Source organism: Loxodonta africana, chromosome 5 (genome assembly GCF_030014295.1).
Source record: "Loxodonta africana isolate mLoxAfr1 chromosome 5, mLoxAfr1.hap2, whole genome shotgun sequence".
Taxonomy (NCBI): domain Eukaryota; kingdom Metazoa; phylum Chordata; class Mammalia; order Proboscidea; family Elephantidae; genus Loxodonta; species Loxodonta africana.
In genome coordinates this window covers 144,158,601-144,178,984 of record NC_087346.1, presented here as the reverse complement: position 1 = coordinate 144,178,984, position 20,384 = coordinate 144,158,601, and the positions used below count along the sequence as shown (strand labels likewise).

The 20,384-nt window shown below is 39.1% G+C and overlaps 3 protein-coding genes across 7 annotated transcripts in view; 1 reads left to right on the top strand and 2 right to left on the bottom strand.

Annotated features, from left to right (window-relative positions):
- Positions 1-19,014, bottom strand: part of LOC100662570 (protein FAM184B) — a 162,593-nt gene extending 143,579 nt beyond the window's left edge. Inside the window, exon 1 of the mRNA XM_064286320.1 lies at positions 17,669-19,014. The gene's annotated coding sequence lies outside the window, so the exon portion shown is untranslated. The remainder of the gene's footprint in view (positions 1-17,668) is intronic.
- Positions 5-17,757, bottom strand: DCAF16 (DDB1 and CUL4 associated factor 16). The gene is made up of 3 exons (XM_010591379.3): positions 17,644-17,757; positions 9,719-9,829; positions 5-9,424 (listed from the first exon to the last, which is right to left on the bottom strand). The coding sequence occupies exon 3, from the start codon at positions 8,799-8,801 to the stop codon at positions 8,151-8,153; it is 651 nt and encodes a 216-aa protein (XP_010589681.1). The 5' UTR covers positions 8,802-9,424; positions 9,719-9,829; positions 17,644-17,757; the 3' UTR covers positions 5-8,150.
- NCAPG (non-SMC condensin I complex subunit G) overlaps positions 17,879-20,384 on the top strand; it is a 70,074-nt gene continuing 67,568 nt past the window's right edge. For all 5 annotated transcript variants that reach the window (XM_064286049.1, XM_064286048.1, XM_064286050.1 and 2 more), the window contains exon 1: positions 17,879-18,215. In XM_064286049.1, the coding sequence (XP_064142119.1) occupies positions 18,105-18,215 (111 nt within the window). In that variant the 5' untranslated portion in view covers positions 17,879-18,104. The remainder of the gene's footprint in view (positions 18,216-20,384) is intronic.

Sequence of the window (20,384 nt, the reverse complement as noted above, 5' to 3'; positions counted from 1 at the left end):
GAAAGGGTACATGGTGAGATCAAAAACTGAGAATGTACACGTGTAAAGATTTATCTTAGGCCTACGCTTGGATTCTAGGTTGGAAATAATGTTTCCTCTGAAGTTTGAAAGTCTTGCTTTCATAGTCTAGCATCCACTGTTACTACCAAAAAGTCCAAATATCATTCTGAAAACACCCTTTTTAAGTAACCTGTTTTTCCCCCTTTGGAAGCTTTTTTGGAGTCCCTGGGTGGTGCAAAGGGTTAAGCGCTGGGCTACTAACTTGTGGTTCAAACCCACACAGAGATACCTCAAAAAACAGGCCTGGCAATCTGCTTCTCAAAGGTCACAGCCATGAAAACCCTATGGAGCGTAGCTTTACTCTTGATACACATGGGGTCACCAGGAGTTGGAATCAACTGGACAGCAACTGGCTTGTTTTGGAAGCTTGTAGGACCCTCTTTAACCTGGTATCCTGAAATTTCATGATGATATGCTTTTGTGTTTTTAAATTCACTGCGCTAGGCACTCATGACCCCTTAAATCCAGCAGACTCATGTCTTTTTTAGGGATTTTTTTTTTCCCCTCTTCTCTAACTTTGAACCTGCTATTAATCAGACGTTGCATCTCATCCCGATCTTCTGATTTTCTTTGTTCTTTCCTATTTTCCATTTCTCTTTTTGTTCTACTTTCTGAAATTTTTTCATCTTCCAACACATCTACTTTTTTCCAACAGCATTTTATGATTACTTATTTTTAAATTTATTTTTTGTTGTTGCTGAGATTATACACATTAGCATATACACCAATTCAACAGTTTCTACGTGTACAATTCAACTGCATGGATTATATTCCAGTTGTGCAACCATTCTCACCCTCCTCTTCTGAGTTGTCCCTCCCTCATTGACATAAACTCATGTCCCCTAAGCTTTCTGTCTAATCTTTCCAGTTACTGTTGTCAGTTTGATCTCAGTTTTTCAGAGTACCATGCTCAAGACAGACATTTTCTACTAATTAAGCTAAACTATTGTTTGGTTTTAAGAAGACTTCAGGTGATATTTTTGGCTTAAGGTCTGAAGATTATTTCAGGGCAATAGTTTTGGGGGTATACTTTATTATTTTATTTAAAAAAATAGCATCCTTAATGGTCTGAGGCAGGAGGAACCCGGACTGTTAACTCAGAACTAAAACCATTCCTGAAACCAACTCTTCAGACAATGATTAGACTGGACTATGAAACATAAAATAAGACTTGTGAAGAGTGTGCTTCTTAGTTCAAGTAGTTACAGGAGACTTAATGGGCAGCTCCTGTCCCGAGGCGAGATGAGAAGGCAGAAAGGGATAGGAGCTGGTTGAATGGACTTGGGAAACTTGGGGTGGGAAGGAGTGTGCTGTCACATTATAAGGACTGCAACTAGGGTCACACAACAGTGTGTGTATAAATTTTTGTATGAGAAATTAACTTGAGCTGTAAACTTTCACTTAAAGCACAAAAAATGAAAAAAAAAAGCATCATATTCTCATTTTGTGGATACAATATGTTCTCCTGTGACTCTGAGAATATTAATTATATATTCCGTTTGGGGAGTTTGTTTTCCTGTATTATTTCCATTTTTCTCAGGGCCTTTTATTTGTTTTGATCTTCATCATTCGTGTTGAAGGTTTCCTCAAATGCCTAGTAATCCTGGCTATAACTTCATAGTGATTTCAAGTGACTGAGAGCCATGCATGAATGACCAAGGCTGTGGACTCTGGGCTTCACCGTGACACATGATTGAGAGGCAAGCCATTTTTTCATTGTTAAACTTTTTGGGTGGCAAGGGGAGTACACACAGGATGTGGGCTGGCCAGAGCTAGCTGTAAGTCTGGCTGCCAGATTCTGTAGCTGGATGGAAGAAAGGAACCGGAGGCTCCTAGCATTTAGAATACCAACATTCTCTTAATCCTCTTGTTTTTATGATAGCACCTCATTACCTCCACCACCCTCCCCTGGACCCCAGTTCTAGATCTGTTTGGTTCAGTGTCTCCAGAAAATAAGCCTCCAGTCTTTTGCTAGATAGAGGGATAATCACCTGGCTACAAAGAGAGGAGAAAAGTAAACTTTCAACCAATCCCCTTGTTTCAAACTTTTCTCTCGTCCCCACCTTCTAGGATACCTTGTGCCTGCCTTCAAATTCTTGAGTCTTTGGGGGCTCTGGAAGGCAAAAATAAGTGTTCCAAATTTTAGACCTCTCCTGTGATGAAGAATGCCTATCCGAACTGTGCTACCTATGAAATACATATATATTTTAAATCAGTACACTCAATCTTTCCCTTCATGGTAAGGGGCAGTAATAAAGTAACTGTTTAAAACAAAAACCAATAAACCTAAACTTCCTATTCATTGAGACTGCATTTTGAAAATGTATATGTCTGGAGATGTTTTAATGATATGTGATTATTTTAGCCAAATATGTATGTCCTATAAAAACTTGTATCTGTAACTGGACTTCCTCCTCCACCACTCAACAGTGGTAACTTTGAGGCAATTATGTATTAACTCTCCCTTCTCACATCAAGTACCTGGAGCTTAAAAAACAAAACAACATATAATAGGAAGAACCAGACTTTTCCCTGGGGAACAACCACAAGACTACAACCTAAGTTTAATCAATGTTACTAACACATTTATAGGGTTGCCAGATAAAATGCAGGTGGCTAGCTAAATTTCAGGGAAGTAGTAAGTATTCTAGTATAAGTATGTTCCGTATTTCATTATTTACCTGAAATTTAAGTTTATTTGGGCATTCTGGTTTTTTATTTGCTAAATCTGGCAACGCAACACATTTAAAGACGTGTCGTAAGTAGAAAGTGACAAACATAGAAAAGCTGGGTTCAAGCAAGTAAACTGCGATCTGGACCAAAGCATTCAAGCCCCTGGAGGTCTACTTCAATACCAGGCAGGTAGCCAGGGGCCACCACCATACAACACATTTTGCGACTAAGTCCCCCTGGGACGCACTGGCTGTGACCAACATTGATGCCACTCCTTCAATTAATGTAAGAATTTGGTTCTCCAGGTTGTGGCTGGCCCCTTAACTGTGTCACCAGAGTTCTGCCACTCTATCAAAGCTATTCTGGTAACTTAGGGCTGTAACCATCAAGCCAATCTAGCATCTTTTTTTTGTTTTGATTGAAGATGGCCATACTCTTGGCCTATTCCAATTGTTTGGGCATCTACCAAAGGAAGTTGTCTTTATTGGACCATTGCCTAATTACTACATTGCAAAACATCAGTTGGAGAAGCAGCCTTAAGCATAGGCTGAGCAGTGGACCCAACACAGTAAACTTAATAATAATATACTAGCAGCTCTTTAATGTACTAACTGCAAAGTCATTTTTAAACACTGTTTGATTGCATTCCTGTTGAAATCCAATTTGATATCTCACCAGTTTGGTTTCTGTATATAGTAGGAATTCAATTTTAGTCTTATTAGGATGACCAGGATCCGGACCATCCCTCTAGATTACTGGCTATGTCCTACTCCAGGAAACAGGACATAACTACCCAAATGATCCTAGACATTTTCAAATCATGTTATTATGATCATCTTTGTCTTTCCAAATTGGACAAATATATTGTCCAAATTCCACGCAATTTACTGCTTTATGATCCAACCTTAAACCGTCATTAACATTTTTAACTGACTCCACAACTGCACGCTATCATGTATATGGGCACATGATCTCTGACACTCCTCAACAATTTGTCACTGAGCGTGATGCTCTCAACCATCTCTTGAACCGATATCTCAAGTTTTTTCCTACAAAGTTTCACTAGTCATATCTTGCTGTTCGTTCAAACACTGTTTAGAAGGCAACAACCCCGGTACTGTTGGCCTGCTACGCTGATATTTTAAATGATCTTTAAAAAAATTACTATCATCAAGCATTCATTTACCATATGGCATTGGTAAGAGCTGGCCATAGCTCTCACAGTTCACAGGCAGCTGGGTAGGTGGCAAGTGTCGGGTCATTGTGGTATCCTTATCCTTTCCATTTTCTTGGTATCACGTCAAAACTTTTAAAGTATATAATCCCATTGCTGCCACCAATTAAAAGAGCTTGGTAGTCTGCGCACAATGTAAAACATGTACCCATCAACTAATCTCTGTTTAAAATTGTCACAGAGATTTTCCTTCTGCTAATAGTAAGCTGACACAGAAGAAATACCTGGTGATTGGTTTCAGTTAGTATGGCTCCCGCAGTTTCCCTCAGTTCAATGAATATTGTTCATTGGTGGACTTATATGTTAGCAGCTTGCACAAAAAGATGTCATGGTCTAAAAAGTTATCCAGGCTTTCTGGGCTTTTCTAACCCCCAAATCAAAACCCAAACCCACTGCCATTGAGTCTATTCAGACTCTTAGCGCCCCTATAAGGACAGAGTAGAACTGCCCCATATGGTTTCCAAGCAGCACCTAGTAGATTTGAACTGCTGATCTTTGGTTAGCAGCCGTAGTTCTTAGCCACTACACCACCAAGATTTCCTCTATATACCCCAGCCGTGAACAAAACACATCTGACCCTGATCTTTGTGTGCCATTGCCTCGTGAACTTAACATATATAACAAATCTGTATATAAAATACCCATATATTTTATCTATTCCCTTGGATGACTACCCTTATGGGGTCTGACTGTTGGAATATGCCCGCCACATGATTCTACACTATACTTGGATGGCTCCCCTATTGAATTATTTTATACAACCCTTCACTGTAAGCAGTTTTCAAACATTTCAAAGACCAGTATAAAGATTAGGGTTTAAATGTATTTAATGTGACCCTAGAGAAATGTGGTCCATGGCCAAAAGTTCTAGGGTAATGTATATTGGTTCCATATGTTTTATAACTAACTTCATATGTGTGGTATTTTATTTAATGTTGTTTTCCCAGTACTTGAACTATAGCAGGTACTCCATAATTGTTGTCGGGTGAACAACAAAATTTCTAACAAGAGATGTTTAAAACTAACAGGCTACTCTAAAAGACATTGAATTCTCTAACACTGGAACCAGAAGCAGAAAACCATCTATTAAAGATGTAAGAGAATTTATGTGTCTGTATAAAAAAATAACCAAAGTGACTTCTTTGCTTTAACAATCTACTCTAATATCAAAACACTGTTTTCCTCATAGAGAAATTTTTTAGATGGCTAGGTGTAATGGGAGCACCATTACAGCAAGAAAATCCCCTAAAAAACAAAAGCCAAACCAAACCTGTTGCCATCAAGTCAATTCCAACTCACAGTGACCCTATAGGGCACAGTAGAATAGAACTACCCCATACCGTTTCCAAGGAGTGGCTGCTGGATTCAAACCGCAAACCTTTTTGGTTAGCAGCTAAGGTCTTAACCACTGTGCCACCAGGGCTCCAATAATTTGCCTGCCGTCTGCCATGTATCAATATTTTTTGGGGGGGAAGCAGGTAAGATTAAAAGACAGAATTATGTTCATCTGAACTTCAGGTGGAGTCCCCAAGTGGTGCAAATGGTTAACATGCTCGGCTGCTAACCAAAAGGTTAAAGGTTTGAGTCCACCCAGAAGTAAGGCCTGGCAATCAACTTTTGAAAAATCAGCCACTGAAAACCATACAGAGCAGCACAGTTCTACTCTGACACACGTGGTGTCGCCATGAATCAGAATCAACTTGATGGCAAGTGGTTAGGGCTTAAAGCACCTGGACTTCTTCAACAAAAAGAGGCTGCCTACCTGCATTGAGAGAGGATAATAACTTTATCTAAGTTGTGAATGTCCATTGGTTTAGAATTCCTATTCTTTACCCCTTTGATAAGTATTTCTACAAATGGAGGATACATTTGTCCCTCTTTATCATAATTACTGTGACTGCATTTAAACAGAGGTCCACATAGCCATAATAAAAATGGCAAATTCACTCCTCAACTCCAAATTCAAGGCACAGAAGTTAAGGCTTACTCAGGTATCTACCATTTTGTGCTTACTGGGATTATCTGAATTATACAAACAGGTTCACATTTAGGTCTTGATTGAATATCTGATATTCTCTTCTTCAAATGTACTTCTTCTCTGAAGCTGCCAATTTCCCTTCCATCAAAGATATTATATACATACAGATACTACATCTATTAACTCTATTCAGCATTTAATGAATGTTAAATATGCCTTAAGCAAAGCAGGATCTATTTTATTTGAGGACAAATGACCATACTCTGTTCAGCATGTACAAAGCTGTTGGTTTATTCAGTTGCAAAGCTGGGGAAAATGCTTCCTTCTAGAGTGAAGACCAAAATGTATTCATGAGCAAGGCACTTTTATACACACACACAGAGAAAACAGAATGTAATATGGTTACATAACATCAACATATTTTAATTTGTAGGCCCACTCTTTACCTCTTACTACCCCACCAAAAAAAAAAAAAAAGGGAACTGGTGCTTGTAACATTTTAAAAACCAATTTCACAGAACATTTACATAAGAACAGTTTTTGATACATTTACTCACACTAATAGTATGATATGGTTCTGGTCAGTAATTTTCTACTAACATATTTTTTCTCCCTTTTACAATTCCCTTCTTTTTCCTTAAAACAGGACAACTAAGGCTCAGCAGAAATACTCATTAGGTTATAAACATTCTTCTTTCTCCTTAAAGTTGCTATACAGTTGTAGGATTTGTGATTCTCTGTTTCAATTTTTTATGCTACATTGGATACAGCACTTAATTATGGAGAACAGAAAAAGCAAAACTAAAATAAGGAAGAGGATATATGATACATCTTTAACATCCATTTTCTGATTCCCTTCAGATGCCCAGTCAACCAGGGCCACACACAGGTTTCATCTTTATGGTTGGGTGTGTGAAAAGATTGAATGGTCTCATGCAGTTCATATGCTGTATACTGATTTGTTTTGACTCATCTACAAACAGAGCAAGACTCTTTGTTCAGGTAGAAGAAAATCTAAAGCTTAACTACTGAACAATGTTGCTAAAACTCTTAATGTTGCATTAGGCTAAGTTTTTTTATAGTAAGTTTCTTTAAAGTTACAAGGGTCCCTAAAGAGTTTGCAACGCATGTGCAAAGTGCATACACTTCTGCTCCAGGCAATGTTACACAGAGGAAACATTTTAACCCTTTAGAGGTTAATACTGAAAGGATAAATGCTTTCTCAATCCTTTTCCACTGGTCTTTTGGAATGTGTATAACTTGCTCTTGACCAAAGTCTGGGTTTCAAGATGCACAAAACATATTCCCTATAGAACAAGCATCTGTTTAATCTCGAGGGATGACTTTACAGGTCAAGTTAGCCAGAGGCAATGGTGGAACCTATGATACAGAATGTTTATGCTGTAATTATGGGTACTGTAATAGGCCTGGAATAGTGTAGGTTAGGTTTGAAACTGTATCCCCCACCAAAAAGTAGGAGCCCCTACAGTGTCTTATATGCAAGTATATTTATATAAAAGCTGGGAAAAACCAAGAACCCAGTGCCGTTGAGTCTAGTCCAACTGATAGCGACCCTATAGGATAAAGCAGAACTGTCTCCATAGGGTTTCCAAGGAGCAGCTGGTGGATTCGAACTGCTGACCTTTTTGGTTAGCAGCCAAGCTCTTAACCATGGCACCACCAGAGCTCAGAGAATATTCCTGTTATTTTCCTTTTTTAGTTACTCAATTTAATCTAACTATCTAGAAATAAATATCAGAGCAGAGTCTGCTCAGGAAAGTATTACTGGGGGTTGCTAACTTTCTACTGCCCACAGTGGTTATTCTTAAAGTTGAGCCACAAAAGAGGTGGTGACCTACTTTTTCCTTCCTATTAATAATTAGATATCTAGTTAAAGCCCATTCAAATAGGCAGAGTAAACTGAGGAGCAAACTTAGTATAGAGAATAGTCACCTTATCTTTTGTTATATGGTCCCATTGGAGTATTTCTCCACTGAAGTTCTGTTTTTTCACAGGGGGATGCCCACAATACACATTTTCTAGAGCTGAGTTATGGGAGGGTACTTGGTAGCTATGGCTTATTAAGGGATGGCACGGTTTCGGTTGAGAAGCCATTAGTTCCTCAAACGTGGGCTGTGTAAGGATTAACTTTGTATCCCTCTCTCAAACAGCAATGTAAAAATGATCAGAGTAAATGATGGATCTTTACAGTGATGCACTTAGGAGTTTGTTAACTGCCTTTTGGAAGTCAGTGTAGGAGTAGGTAGTGTTGATGGGTTCGGTGCGAGTTGTTTCCTTAACTGTTTTAGTTAGCCAGCCACAGCAACAACCGGAAACACATGAATTGGGGATCTGTTTTAGGTATTCAGGTATGGGCGTGGCTCTACTCAATGTTCGGCCTAACTGTTTGGTGGCAAACTGCAGTGCTCCATTTAGAGATGCATGATCTCTAGAGAGCCGGCTGGGGCTTATAATGGGCTTCTGAAAAGGTGGGACGCCACAAGAGGCCAGAGGGGGCCATTCAGGAATTGGTTCCAGTTTGGGTACACAATGGGAACAGTGAGAGAGTCTTAGACCTATCTCTCGAAGTATATGGACTGGTGTGCTTGGATCCAAGAGTTTAGCATGATATAACCAAGAATTAGGATTTAAAGGTTTCCAAGTTGTAGAATATTTTAAAAGACACTTAACCTGCCAGGCAAGACTCTCAAGAGGTGTTAAGTTGGGCACCACGGGGTCTTCTTCCTCAGAGGAATCCCACTCTTCCCCAGAACTCTCATTTAGGTAATTAGTGTTTTCCTCTTCCTCACTTTCTGACTCTGATAGTGGGTCAGGAGAGGGATTTCTGGGGCCCATGAGAATAGAACAGAATAAAGAACCAGAAAGAAGGTAAAAAGCTAAGCTAGAAAAATACTGACTAACACTGGCAAATAGAAACAAGAGATTAAAAATCCTTTACAAACTGATTTGTCTCTTGGTCCGTAATACACACACAGTATGCTTCTGGCCTGCACCACTGTGCAATTCTTCAAGATTATGTTGTATATTCTTCTGTTACAAAGAAGGTATCTCAGTTGTCAGGACCAGTTCAGTGTGTAAAAGTGTTAGTCACTTACCAGTGGCACAGGTCACAGAGTATCTCTTCAAATCATGGCTACCCAAGAAGAGAAACGGTCCTCATCCAGGCAAGCTGATTTTCTTAGCATAGTGTCAACTGGTAATGATAGCGTGAAGGGGCACTTTGTGCATTGTTTTGTCGGCAGCAATATTATCTCTCGTTGGAAATTAAAAGCTTGGTGGTCTGCTTCGTTGTCCACTGGTGCGGCAACTTTTGTGCAGGGGGATGGCAGATGAGTTGTCAAGGGCACCTGGTGTGCAAGGATCCGATGGTTTTCGTAAGTGGTCCAAATGCCCTTGGAATCTGGTGACTTAGTTGTTGGACTATCTGGAAAGGTAGCCTTAACCTGTGAGTGATAAGACTAGAGACATGATATTAAAGCCTAAAAGCAATGGGTAATGTTACTGTCTACCTAACTTTAGAGTATTCAAGAACGTGGATGCTGAACAAGAAGCCTTATAGACTTTTCCAACTCTATCTCATAGGCTTAGGCCTATTTCCCTGTTGGGAATGGCTCTCACAATCACAAAATTGGGGGGAACAGGGTCATTTTAATCCTTTGTTGGTACACAGTTGTACCCCACAATTACTTCTGCAAAGGCAGATCCCTTATGCCCCAAACTCCAAATACAGAGCAATAAAGGTATCTTTTTACCTTCAGATGTGCTTGTTGGGATTAGTTTTAGGGGGCCTGTCCTGGTTGCAGAGCTGTTAGATGTTAGGACTCTTGCTGGGACCTCAGAGGTTGTGGTCATATGACCATACTCTACAGGTATGAAAGAAGATGGCAGGTATAAATTTTAATATAGTAGCAATTATATTAAATACAAATAGGAGAGACTCACAATTAAAAGGCATATATTCATACTGGATTAAAACAGTAGCAACAGTATTTGACAATATGCTGCCAAAGAGATACTTCAAACCAAAATGACACAGACAGATTAAAGGACAAAAAAAGATGTATCAGGCAACTATGGACCAAAATAAAGCTGGGATAACCATCTTAATATCCAAAAAAAAAAAAAAAAAAAAGAATTCAAGCCAAAAAATATCATAAGGGACAAAGATGGAAATTAACACTGATAAAAGGATCAGAATATGAACCTTAATATAGAATTTATCAGTTTATCAAGTAAAAAGTGGAAGAACTGAAGGGGAAATACATAAATCAGCAATTACAGTTGATTTTAAAACAAATCTCAAAGAAATGAAGAGATCGAACAAAAAATAAGCGAAAAAACATAAGAAGCCTGAAAAACAGTTAAAATACTAATACAGCTTAGGTATTATATAAATATACACTCTTTTCAAACATATAAAAATAGACCCTGCATTAGGTTATAAAGTATAACTAGATTCCAAGGATCTATTTCATACAGACTATATTGTCTGACCCAAATGCATTAATGTAGACATTAAAAGTTGGTTAAAAACAATCTTATGCTAGAAAACGAAATAATTCATGGATTAAAGTGAAAATCATAAGGAAATTATTATGGCTTGAATTATGTCCTCCAAAAATTTGTATTGTAAATCCTAACCTCTATGCCCGTGGTTATAATTCCATTTGGGAATGGGCTGTCTTTGTTATGTTAATGAGGCAGGATTAGTGTACAGTGTATCTTGAGGCAATCTTTTTTGAGACATAAAAGAGATTCAACAAGCCAGCAGAGCAGACACTCGGAAGGACAGATGCCAAGCCACATGAAAACCACCAGCAGAAGCTCAAAAGAGACAAGGACCTTCCTCCAGAGCCCTGAGACAGAAAGAAAGCCTTGCCTAGAGCTGGCACTTTGAATTCAGACTTCCAGCCTCCTAGACTTTGAGGAAATAAATTTGTTTGTTAAAGCCACCCATTTGGGGGTATTCTTGTTACATAGCAGCACTAGATAACCAAGACAAATTTTAAGAAATACTAAAATTGAAAAATAATGCAAAGGCATGAGGCAAACTTTGTGGGACTTGGCCAAACCAGTACTTAAAAAAAAAAAAAAGGTGTAGCTTTGAACACATTGATTAGGAAACAAAGTTTAAATAACCACAAGTTAAGCATTCAGTTCAAGATACTGGGAAATGAGCAACAGTAAGAGAAGCAGGAAGGAAATAAAGACAGAAGCAGAAATAAGAAAGAAATGGTGCATGAAAGAATAACACAGAGTAATAAAACTAAAAGACTGTTTTCTGAAACTAACAGGAAAGGTGAAACTGATCAAGAAAGAGATTTAAAAATAATAAAAATGAGATAAAAAATTAAAAACATGATAACTCCATGCTACAAATGTGAAGATCTAGATGAAGTGGCTAAATTCTGGAAGAATACTAAAATTCATGCTGGAAGAAATGATCACTCGAATAGAACAGACCAATACATATTAGAGAAACTGAAAAGGTAATCATCAGCCTCTTATTAGAAACACCAGACCCAGATGGCTTTACGAGTTCACTAAACTTCCAAGGAAACTGTTATCTTATTCAAGAAAACAGAAAAGCATGAAAACTGACCAGCTCATTTTATGAGGATGATAAAACATTAATTACAAATCTAAGAACAAAATAATAGTATAGGCCCATTTTACTTGCAAAAATCCTAAATAAAATATTAAAAGAATTCAAAAAAATTGTTATAATCAAGCAAGAGAGCATGAATAGCTTTGCTTCAGAAAATTTATATATGTTAGGTTTCCACAGTCACAGACTAAAGGAAAAAAAACTCAGATAATTTTATCAATTGTGGATGTTTACTCTTAGTTCCTGGTCAACACTTTTTATGATTTAAAAAATAGAACAAAACAAAAAACTCTTACCAAATTAGAGAGAGAAAAATAGCATTCTCAACTTGGTAAAGGTTATATACTAAAAACTTTGAGCAAATATTATCTTAAAGAAAGACCTTAGATATATCCCCTTTAAAAATGAAATTAGGTAAGGATAAATATGATGGTGGGATACTGCCCGACATATTACTAAAAGTCCTAGTGAATGTTTAAAAAAAAAAAAATGAGTGGTGTAAGAACTGGAAGATATAAAACTATTAATTCGCAAATCATCCAACAAAAAAATCCCAACAGAATCAACATATAAACTATTAGAGTTAATAAAAGAGTTCAACAAGGTTCCTCTATCTGAAATTAATCTATGAATATTCATTAATTTAACAGCTTATATAACATTTACTATTTTCCAGGTAGTAGTTGAGCAACTTTACAAATGTTAACTAACTTAGAATTCCAACAACCCTACAACCAGGTACTTCCACTGTCCCCATCTTACACATGATGATTAAGATACCAGCCCAAGGTTATACATCCAATAAGTGATGGAGTCAGGAGCTGAACCCAGGTGCTCTTAAATTCTATACCAGCAATTGTCCTATGCTGTCAAGTCAATTTTGACTCACAGTGACACTACAGAACATAGAACTGTTTCATAGGGTTTCCTAGGATGTAATCTTTACAAGCGCAGATTGTCAGTCTTTTCTTCCATGGAACTGCTAGTGGGTTTGAACCACCGTCCTTTTGGTTTAGTCACCAGCAGAGTGCTTAACCACTGTGCCACCAGGGCTCCTTAACCAGCAATATTAACTAGAAAATATATTACATAAATACCTTTCATAATGGAGGTAGAGGAAAAACCTAAAAAGGATCTAGGAATTAATCAATAATATAGAAGACTTCCATGAAGAAAAGTGTAGAATTCTGATAAAGAACACTGAAGATGATTTAAAATAGAGACATTTCATGATGGAATAACTGAATACTGTAAAGATGTCGACTTTCCCAAATTAATCTATAAATTCAATACAAATTTAATTTATAAACTTATAGCATTTATAAGAACTCCATAAACGCTAAAATTTATATGGAAAGAACATTTCCAGAATAGTAGAATCAACTGTATAAACAATAGTAAAGAGATTCTTGCCCTGTAAGATATTAAGATATATTACAAAAACACAGAAATGAAAATAAGGTGAAATTAGTGTAAGAGCAGACAAATAGCGCAACAGAACAGAAGAGACCTCAGAAACACGGTCATATATAATTTGAGAATACAGTATACAATAAAGTTCGCGAATAGTTGTATTTAGCTCGTAATATTTGTAGAACTGCCTCATTATACAAAGAAAAATAAAACTGGATACCTATATAATGCCACATACAAAAGAGGACTCACGACGGATGAAAAAGCTAAATGGGAATGGCAAAACTACGTAGTTAATAGACTATAACGCACTAGAATATCTTTGTGAGTTAAGGCCAGGCAAAGACTTCTTAAACAAAAAGCAAAAGATGAAAAAATGAATTCAATCATACCAAAATTAATCATTACTGAACTGAACTAAAGACATCAAGAACAACCAAACCAAAAACCAAACCCAGTGCTGTCGAGTCGATTCTGACTCATAGGGACCCTATAGGAAAGAGTAGAACTGCCCCATAGAGTTTCCAAGGAGCACCTGGCAGATTCGAACTGCCATCCCTTTGGATAGCAGCCGTAGCACTTAACCACTATGCCACCAGGGTTTCCATCAAGAACAAAGTAAACTACAAATCAGTAAGAAAAAGGCAGCAATTTCAATAAAGAAATGGTAAAGAATACCCAATTTAGAAAAGAGAAAACCTAAAGGCCATTAGCCATACGTGTAAAGAGATACCACATTGTGCTAGCATTTTGGTAAAAATTAGAATGCTGGATAATGCCAGGTGTTCAGTGAGGAAGCAAAAGAAATCCCTATAGGAACCAGCACTGCTGGTGGGATTGTAGACTGGGGTTACCTTTCTGAAGTCAAATTAATGATTTACTAACATCTCATGATCTAGCAATTCTACTTCTACGTATATCCAAAACCCAAACCAAACCCATTGCTGTTGAGTCGATTCGGACTCATAGGGACCCCACAGGACAGAGCGGAACTGCTCCATAGGGTTTCCAAGGCTGTTAATCTTTACGGAAGCAGACTGCCACATCTTTCTCCTGTAGAACCGCTGGTGGATTTCAATCACTGATCTTTCAGTTTGCAGCCAACTGCTTTAACCGCTGGGCTACCAGGGCTCTTTCTAGGTATAGAGTGCAAAGTAATTCTCTGTAAGACCAACATGTATGATGATGTACACTGAAGCTTTACTTTTGATGGTAGGGAGTTAGAAGCATTCTGGGTCTCCATCACTGGAGGAGTGCATTAGGTAAAATGTGATAGAAGCACATCGAAGTAGACAGAGCAACAGGGACGGACTTTAAAGGCATAGCTCTAGATGAAAAAAAGCAAAAAACAGAATGATCATGCCATCCTGTATGGCTGATGTCCAAAATGAAAGTCAGTGAACATCTCCGGTTTTATGTTACACTGAGTTGTGCTAATAACTTACGATATAGTTTCAGGTCAGTAACTTTTTTGTAATGAACATTTTTCTGGGTTCTATACATTATTTTTTTCATCTCCTTCACTTTCTAGCACCGTATTTGGCATATACTAGGGACTCAGTGAATGTGTCTGAAAGAATTAATGAGAGAATGATGAAAGTCTGCAGTAACTGAACACATGTGTTCTGTTTTTATTCTAGGAAGACAAAAATTCCCAAATTATATTTAGGTTATTTGGTAATATGCTGAACAAAGGAAAGTGAAACAATTTTTTAAAGGAGGATCAACAAAGACTATACTATTACATCAATATAAAGGGAACTTTATATTTAAACTGTGGAAACTAAGATTGTATATATAAGCATGAATGTAAATATTTTTAAGTTAAGGTTATAGTATTTTTACCTAGTTCAATCTGAAAACAAAAAGTAAATTCAAGCCATGTCACATACTGTAAGTATTTTAAACAGGGGCGGTTGTTGGTTTTTAACTGTTCTGTCCTCATATTTTATTATTTTCATTTCAACCCCATTCCATCTGCAAAATTATTAATACTTCAGTTATTGTGTTACTCAAAGCATTCTTAAAGGACTCACTACTTTAGCAGTGATAAGACATAAAAAGTCTATCTGAAGGTATATGTAAATTCTAGAGTGAGCTCATCACTAGTTTTCTTCCACATTCCATGTGCATATTTTTTCCATCATCAAAACTGAATTAACCACACCTATAAAAAAAATTTTTTTTTATACTATCTAGTCCCATGTATAATTTACCTTTAAATGAATGATTATTTTGATATTTGGGAACTATCTTTACTATAAATATTCTTTAGTTTTTGTTATTTCTTCACCTAAACTAAGTTTATTGAGGACAGGAAGAGACTTCTGTGAACTATGAGTTTATTCTCATAGTGGTTAGTATTTGTTCTTTTCCACTGCACTAAAAGTTAAGTCTAGTTTAAAAAGACCAGATTTAGTGGTCTGACATACTGGAGAAACCCCAAGAGCATGGCCCCTGGACACCCTGATGAAGTAATGAAGTCGCTCCTGAAGTTTACCCTTTAGCCAAAGATTAGGCCATAAAACAAAACTAGACTAAAGGGGCACACCAGCCCAGGGGCAAAGACCAGAAGGCAGGAAGGGACAGGAAAGCTGGTAATAGGGAACCCAAGGCTGAGGAGAGTGTAGACATGTGGGGCTGGTAACCAATGTCACAAAACAATATGTATGCTGTTTAGTGAGAGGCTAGCTTATTCTGCAAACCTTCATCTAAAGTACAATAATTAAAAAAAAGTTAAAAAATATGGTTTAATTATTAAAAAAAAAAAGGCAAAACTAAATCAAAATACAATTAGGCTGACCTCTGGAGTTAGGTGGTACAGCTGCTAACCAAAAAGGTTGGCAGTTTGAATTCACCAAGTGCTGCTTGGAAACTCTGTAGGGCAATTCTATTCTGTGCTATAGGGTCGCTATGAGTCGGAATCGACTTGACGGCAACGGGTTTGGTTTCGTTTTGGTTTCTGGTGGCCAGATGCTTCATCATCCTTCAGTAACTGATAAAATGGTCTAAGTCTTCTCTCATTTGTGGTGAGATATCCAAATAAAATATAGTAAAGGACATAACACTGTCAGAAACGTCCCAAACAAAGCACAATTATAGTAGGTCCCCAGAACATAAAAAGAGTTGAGCAGTTAAAAGCCACGAAATGAGAAACATTCTTAGTTTACCAGTTGACCTGACATTAACAACATATATGTAATGGTTCTCAAAGTATGGACCAGTTTTGCAGGCCAGTACTGTAGCCACTTGCCCAATGTATCCATTTAGCACTTAAATGTGGCTATATGGGAACTGATATGTGCTGCAAGTGTAAAATAATGCCCAATTTTGAAACTTAGGACACAAAAATGCAAATTACCTCATTAACAATTTATATTGATTAAATGTTGAAATGAATTATTTTGAATATGAAACCAAAAACCAAACCTGCTGACATCAAGTCAGTTCTGACTCATAGCGACCCTATTTTGGATATACTTGGTTAAAAAATTAACGTCCTTTCTAAGTTTCTCTTTCCAGGTATTCTACATTTTAGGAACAGTGAGTTACAAATGTTATCAGTATATTCCACTCATACTTAGGACTCTAGGCTTTTGCTCTAGCTGATTAACCTGGAATACTGTTCTTGACTTTTCAGAAATTAGATATTCTGGTAATTCAAAATATCAACTCAAATGCTACATTTATTACTCTAACTAGCATCTGAGCCTACAATGTTTCAGGAATTAGGGATACGAACCAAGAGAATGGGTGACTACATTATGGCATATTCATACAATGGAATACCATAGCAACCTATCTGTGCCTCAGTTTCCTCATTTTAAAAGGAGATAGAAGTTATCCGACAGGGGCTGTTTGTAAGGATTAAATGAGGTAACGTGCTTAGAACAGTGTCTGGTACATGATCAGTAGGTGTTAGTTATTAACATGTCAATATGAATAAACCTGAAAAATTCGACTTGAAAAAGGAAGTTGTGCATATGAATGTCCATACAATGTTAAAACATGCAAAACAACAATTATTCAGGGGGTTATTCATATGCTGTTAATATATAAAAACCTGCGCGGGGGAGGTTAATTCAGAAAAGCCGTTATTTCTGTGGAGGGAAAGTAATTGAATACGAGAAATGTATACTAGAAGCTTTGTAATTTTTTTTTTTTGGTTGGCAGTTGGTACTGAGATGCTCGTTTTTGTCTGTCTGATATATTCCACTAAAAAATAAAGAGGTTTAAAGACAGTTCCTGCTCTAAGGCATTTCAAATGTCTTGACCATAACCACTATCCTACAGTATCCCAGTTGTGTTCTCCTTTGTTCACTGCCTTGTCGTTATGCATAGTCGTAAACGAGGCCTCCTCGAAAGCAGGGACACCTGGAATCATCTGTTGCTAAATTAAATCGGTCTTTTCAGAAGTCATCAGACTGCCTCGCTCCCCTGCAGCCCCTCCAGGCTGCCCTCCTCCAACCCAGGACCTCAGGCCTTAAAAGAACGCAGCCAGGATACCTCCGAACGCCCCCTCAGTCGACCCGGGAATGTTGCCCTCCAGTAATCCCTTTTTTTCCCTCCTTGACGCAACTTGAAACGCCCTTTCTCCCGGGATACCCCCTCAGCCGGAGCATGGATGGCTCCCCTCAGCAGACCCGCTGTTCTCACCCACGGAGGTTGTCTTCCTTCTCACCTCCCAGCTGGCCGTAGGACCCTGCCAGGCCTAGCGCCGCCAGCCTGACGTCCCGCGGGTCGCACAGCAGCTCCGCTCCTCACGCCCCCTGCTGACACTACTTCCGGCCGAACTAAAGTGCCCGCCCCTCATCCCCCGAAAGAAAACTTCCTATCGGGAGAAAGCGGGACAGACCCAACACCGCATGCGTCAAATCGGGGAGGGACGTGAATGCGTGTGGCTCCTTCTTCTCCCGCTCCAGCGCCGGACGCGCTCCCCTCAGTCTCGCGATACTTCCTCCCCCCGCGGGAATTATTTGAACTCTCGAGCGGTAACCACACCCTGGGGCTTCGAGGAGCCCTGAGGCTGGCTTGTGGCGGTCTGAGGAGACTGAGGAAAACTTGGCTTTGGGTTGACCGACCACGGCCAGGGCTGGTCTCGGCTGGGTCACGGCGCTATGGGAGCGGAGAAGAGGCTGCTCTCGATTAAGGAGGCCTTTCAGCTGGCCCAGCATCCGCACCACAACCAGGCGAAGCTGGTGGTGGCGCTGAGCCGCACCTACGGCACGGTAAGCGCGGCGCCTGGCCTGCCCCACGGGCCTCCCCCGACCCTCCGGGCTAGGGGCACCAAGGGGATAGGACTGCGACTCCGAGGCGCTCATTTGCGGGCCTGCTTCATGCCCGGAGCTTCGGGACCCGGATTAACCTTCCCGACCCGCTTGGGAGGGACCCGAGGTTCGGAGAGGTCAGGCGACTGACTTGTCGAGGTCGCCTGGATCCAGGTTAGACTGACCCCCAATCCCGGGCGCCATCCACAAGGCGTCCGCCTTTGCTGTTTCGTCTCGGCCATGACTGCCCACCGCCCGGGCGCGGACCGTTAGTCCTCAGTCGGACGGTGAACTTGGAGAGTAAAGCATTTTTGTGAGCCCCGAGATGACCAGGCTCCAGTTGCTGAGCCAGCCGCAGAGCGGGTCCTGAATGTGGTCTCTCCGCGGTTGTTGTCTCTTCTTGTCACCTCCGGTCACCGCCCACGTCAGAAACGCTGTCAGCCAAGTTACTCTTTCTCCGCCCCCACAGTTAAATTGAACCTAATCACCAAATACCACATTAATCATCAGGACCAGGTCTTTCCTGTTCATGTAAATACTATTTGTCTCTATGTTTGAGGGGAGTCTTGGAAAGAATAGGACAATGAATTTTGGGAAAACTAATGATCTTGAGGTACAAGAACAATTGCAATATAACAGAGCTTGAGGATGTGAGCTCTGTATCAAAAAGCAATGGCTGTGTGATTAAACCAAACCAAACTCACTGCCAGCCAGTGGATTCTGACTCAGAGCGACCCTGTGGGACAAGTAGAACTGCCCCATAGGTATTCCGAGACTGTAAATATTTACGAAGCAGGCTGCCGCATCTTCAGCGAAGTGGTTGGTGGGTTGGAACAGGTGACCTTCCGGTTAGCAGCTGAGCGCTTAACCACTGCGCCACCAGAGCTTCTGCTCTGTGATAACCAAACCAAAACCAAACCCGCTGCCATCGAGTCGATTCTGACTTATAGCAACCCTACGGGACAGAGTAGAACTGCCCCACACCGTTTCCAAGGAGCGCTGGTGGATTCGAACTGCTGACCTTTTAGTTAGTAGCCATAGCTCTTAACCACTATGTTACCAGGGTTTCCCTGCTGTGTGATAAAAAAAAAAAAAAGGAAGGCCTAAATATGATAAATATTAAAAGTCAGTGTTGATTTTGAGTTGTTCAGGAAGCTTTTTTTTTTTTTTTTAGCTTTGTCTGTTTCTATTGGGATATATCCGAACAAAATACCTTTCAAGAAAACAGATAGATATCCACTATTTCATAGTTAGTAAAAAAAATCCATGTTAACTTTTTGAAACAACTAAGTAAGAATTTTAGTGTAATTAAGAAGCAAGACTTCCAGGCAAAAGAGAAAACAAAAACACACAGGCAAACAATTTAAGAAAAATGCTGTCATTTTTCATTTGTTTGAAAAAATTAGCATTGACCAGGACTGTATGTGATTTGGAGATATTTGATTTGAAAAATACACATGCATATACATATATAACCAGTTGCTTGTGTTGATTCCAGTTCATGGCAACCCCTTGTGCGTCATAGTAGAACTGTGCACCCTGTGGTTTTCAATGGCTGGTTTTTCTGAAGTAGATGGCCAGCCCTTTATTCCAAGGTGTCTCTGGGTGGACTTTGACCTCCAACCTTCTGATTAGCAGCCAAGTGTCTTAACTGTTTGCACCACCCAGGGACTGTGTGTGTGTGTATGCTGTTTTTTTTTTATTGTGGTAAAAATGTATATAACAAAACATTTGCCATGTCGGCATTAATTACATGTACGATTCAGTGACATTAATTATGTTCATGTTGCATAATCATTACCACAGTCAGTTTCCAAATTTTTCACCACCCTTAATAAACTCAGTGCCCCCTAAGCAATGACTCCCCCCTTTTCACCTGCCTGCTGCCCCTGGTAACCACTGACAAACTTTGGTCTATTCTAGATGTTTCATATAAATGGGATCATACAATATTTGTCTTTTTGTGACATGTATTTCAGTCAACTGGTACTAAAGACATTGAGAATTCAAGAATGTTAAAAAACAATCAAAGAAATTATTTTATTGTCAAAATTTGTGTTTGTTTGCTCCCTGGTAGAAGTAAATTACAGCTTGGAGAAAAATTCATGCAATTCATTTGCAGGTTTGGAT

Coding starts and splice junctions, on each gene's coding strand:
- DCAF16 (XM_010591379.3), bottom strand. CDS start 8,801: ATGGGCCCCAGAAATCCCTCTCCTGACCCACTATCAGAGTCAGAAAGT.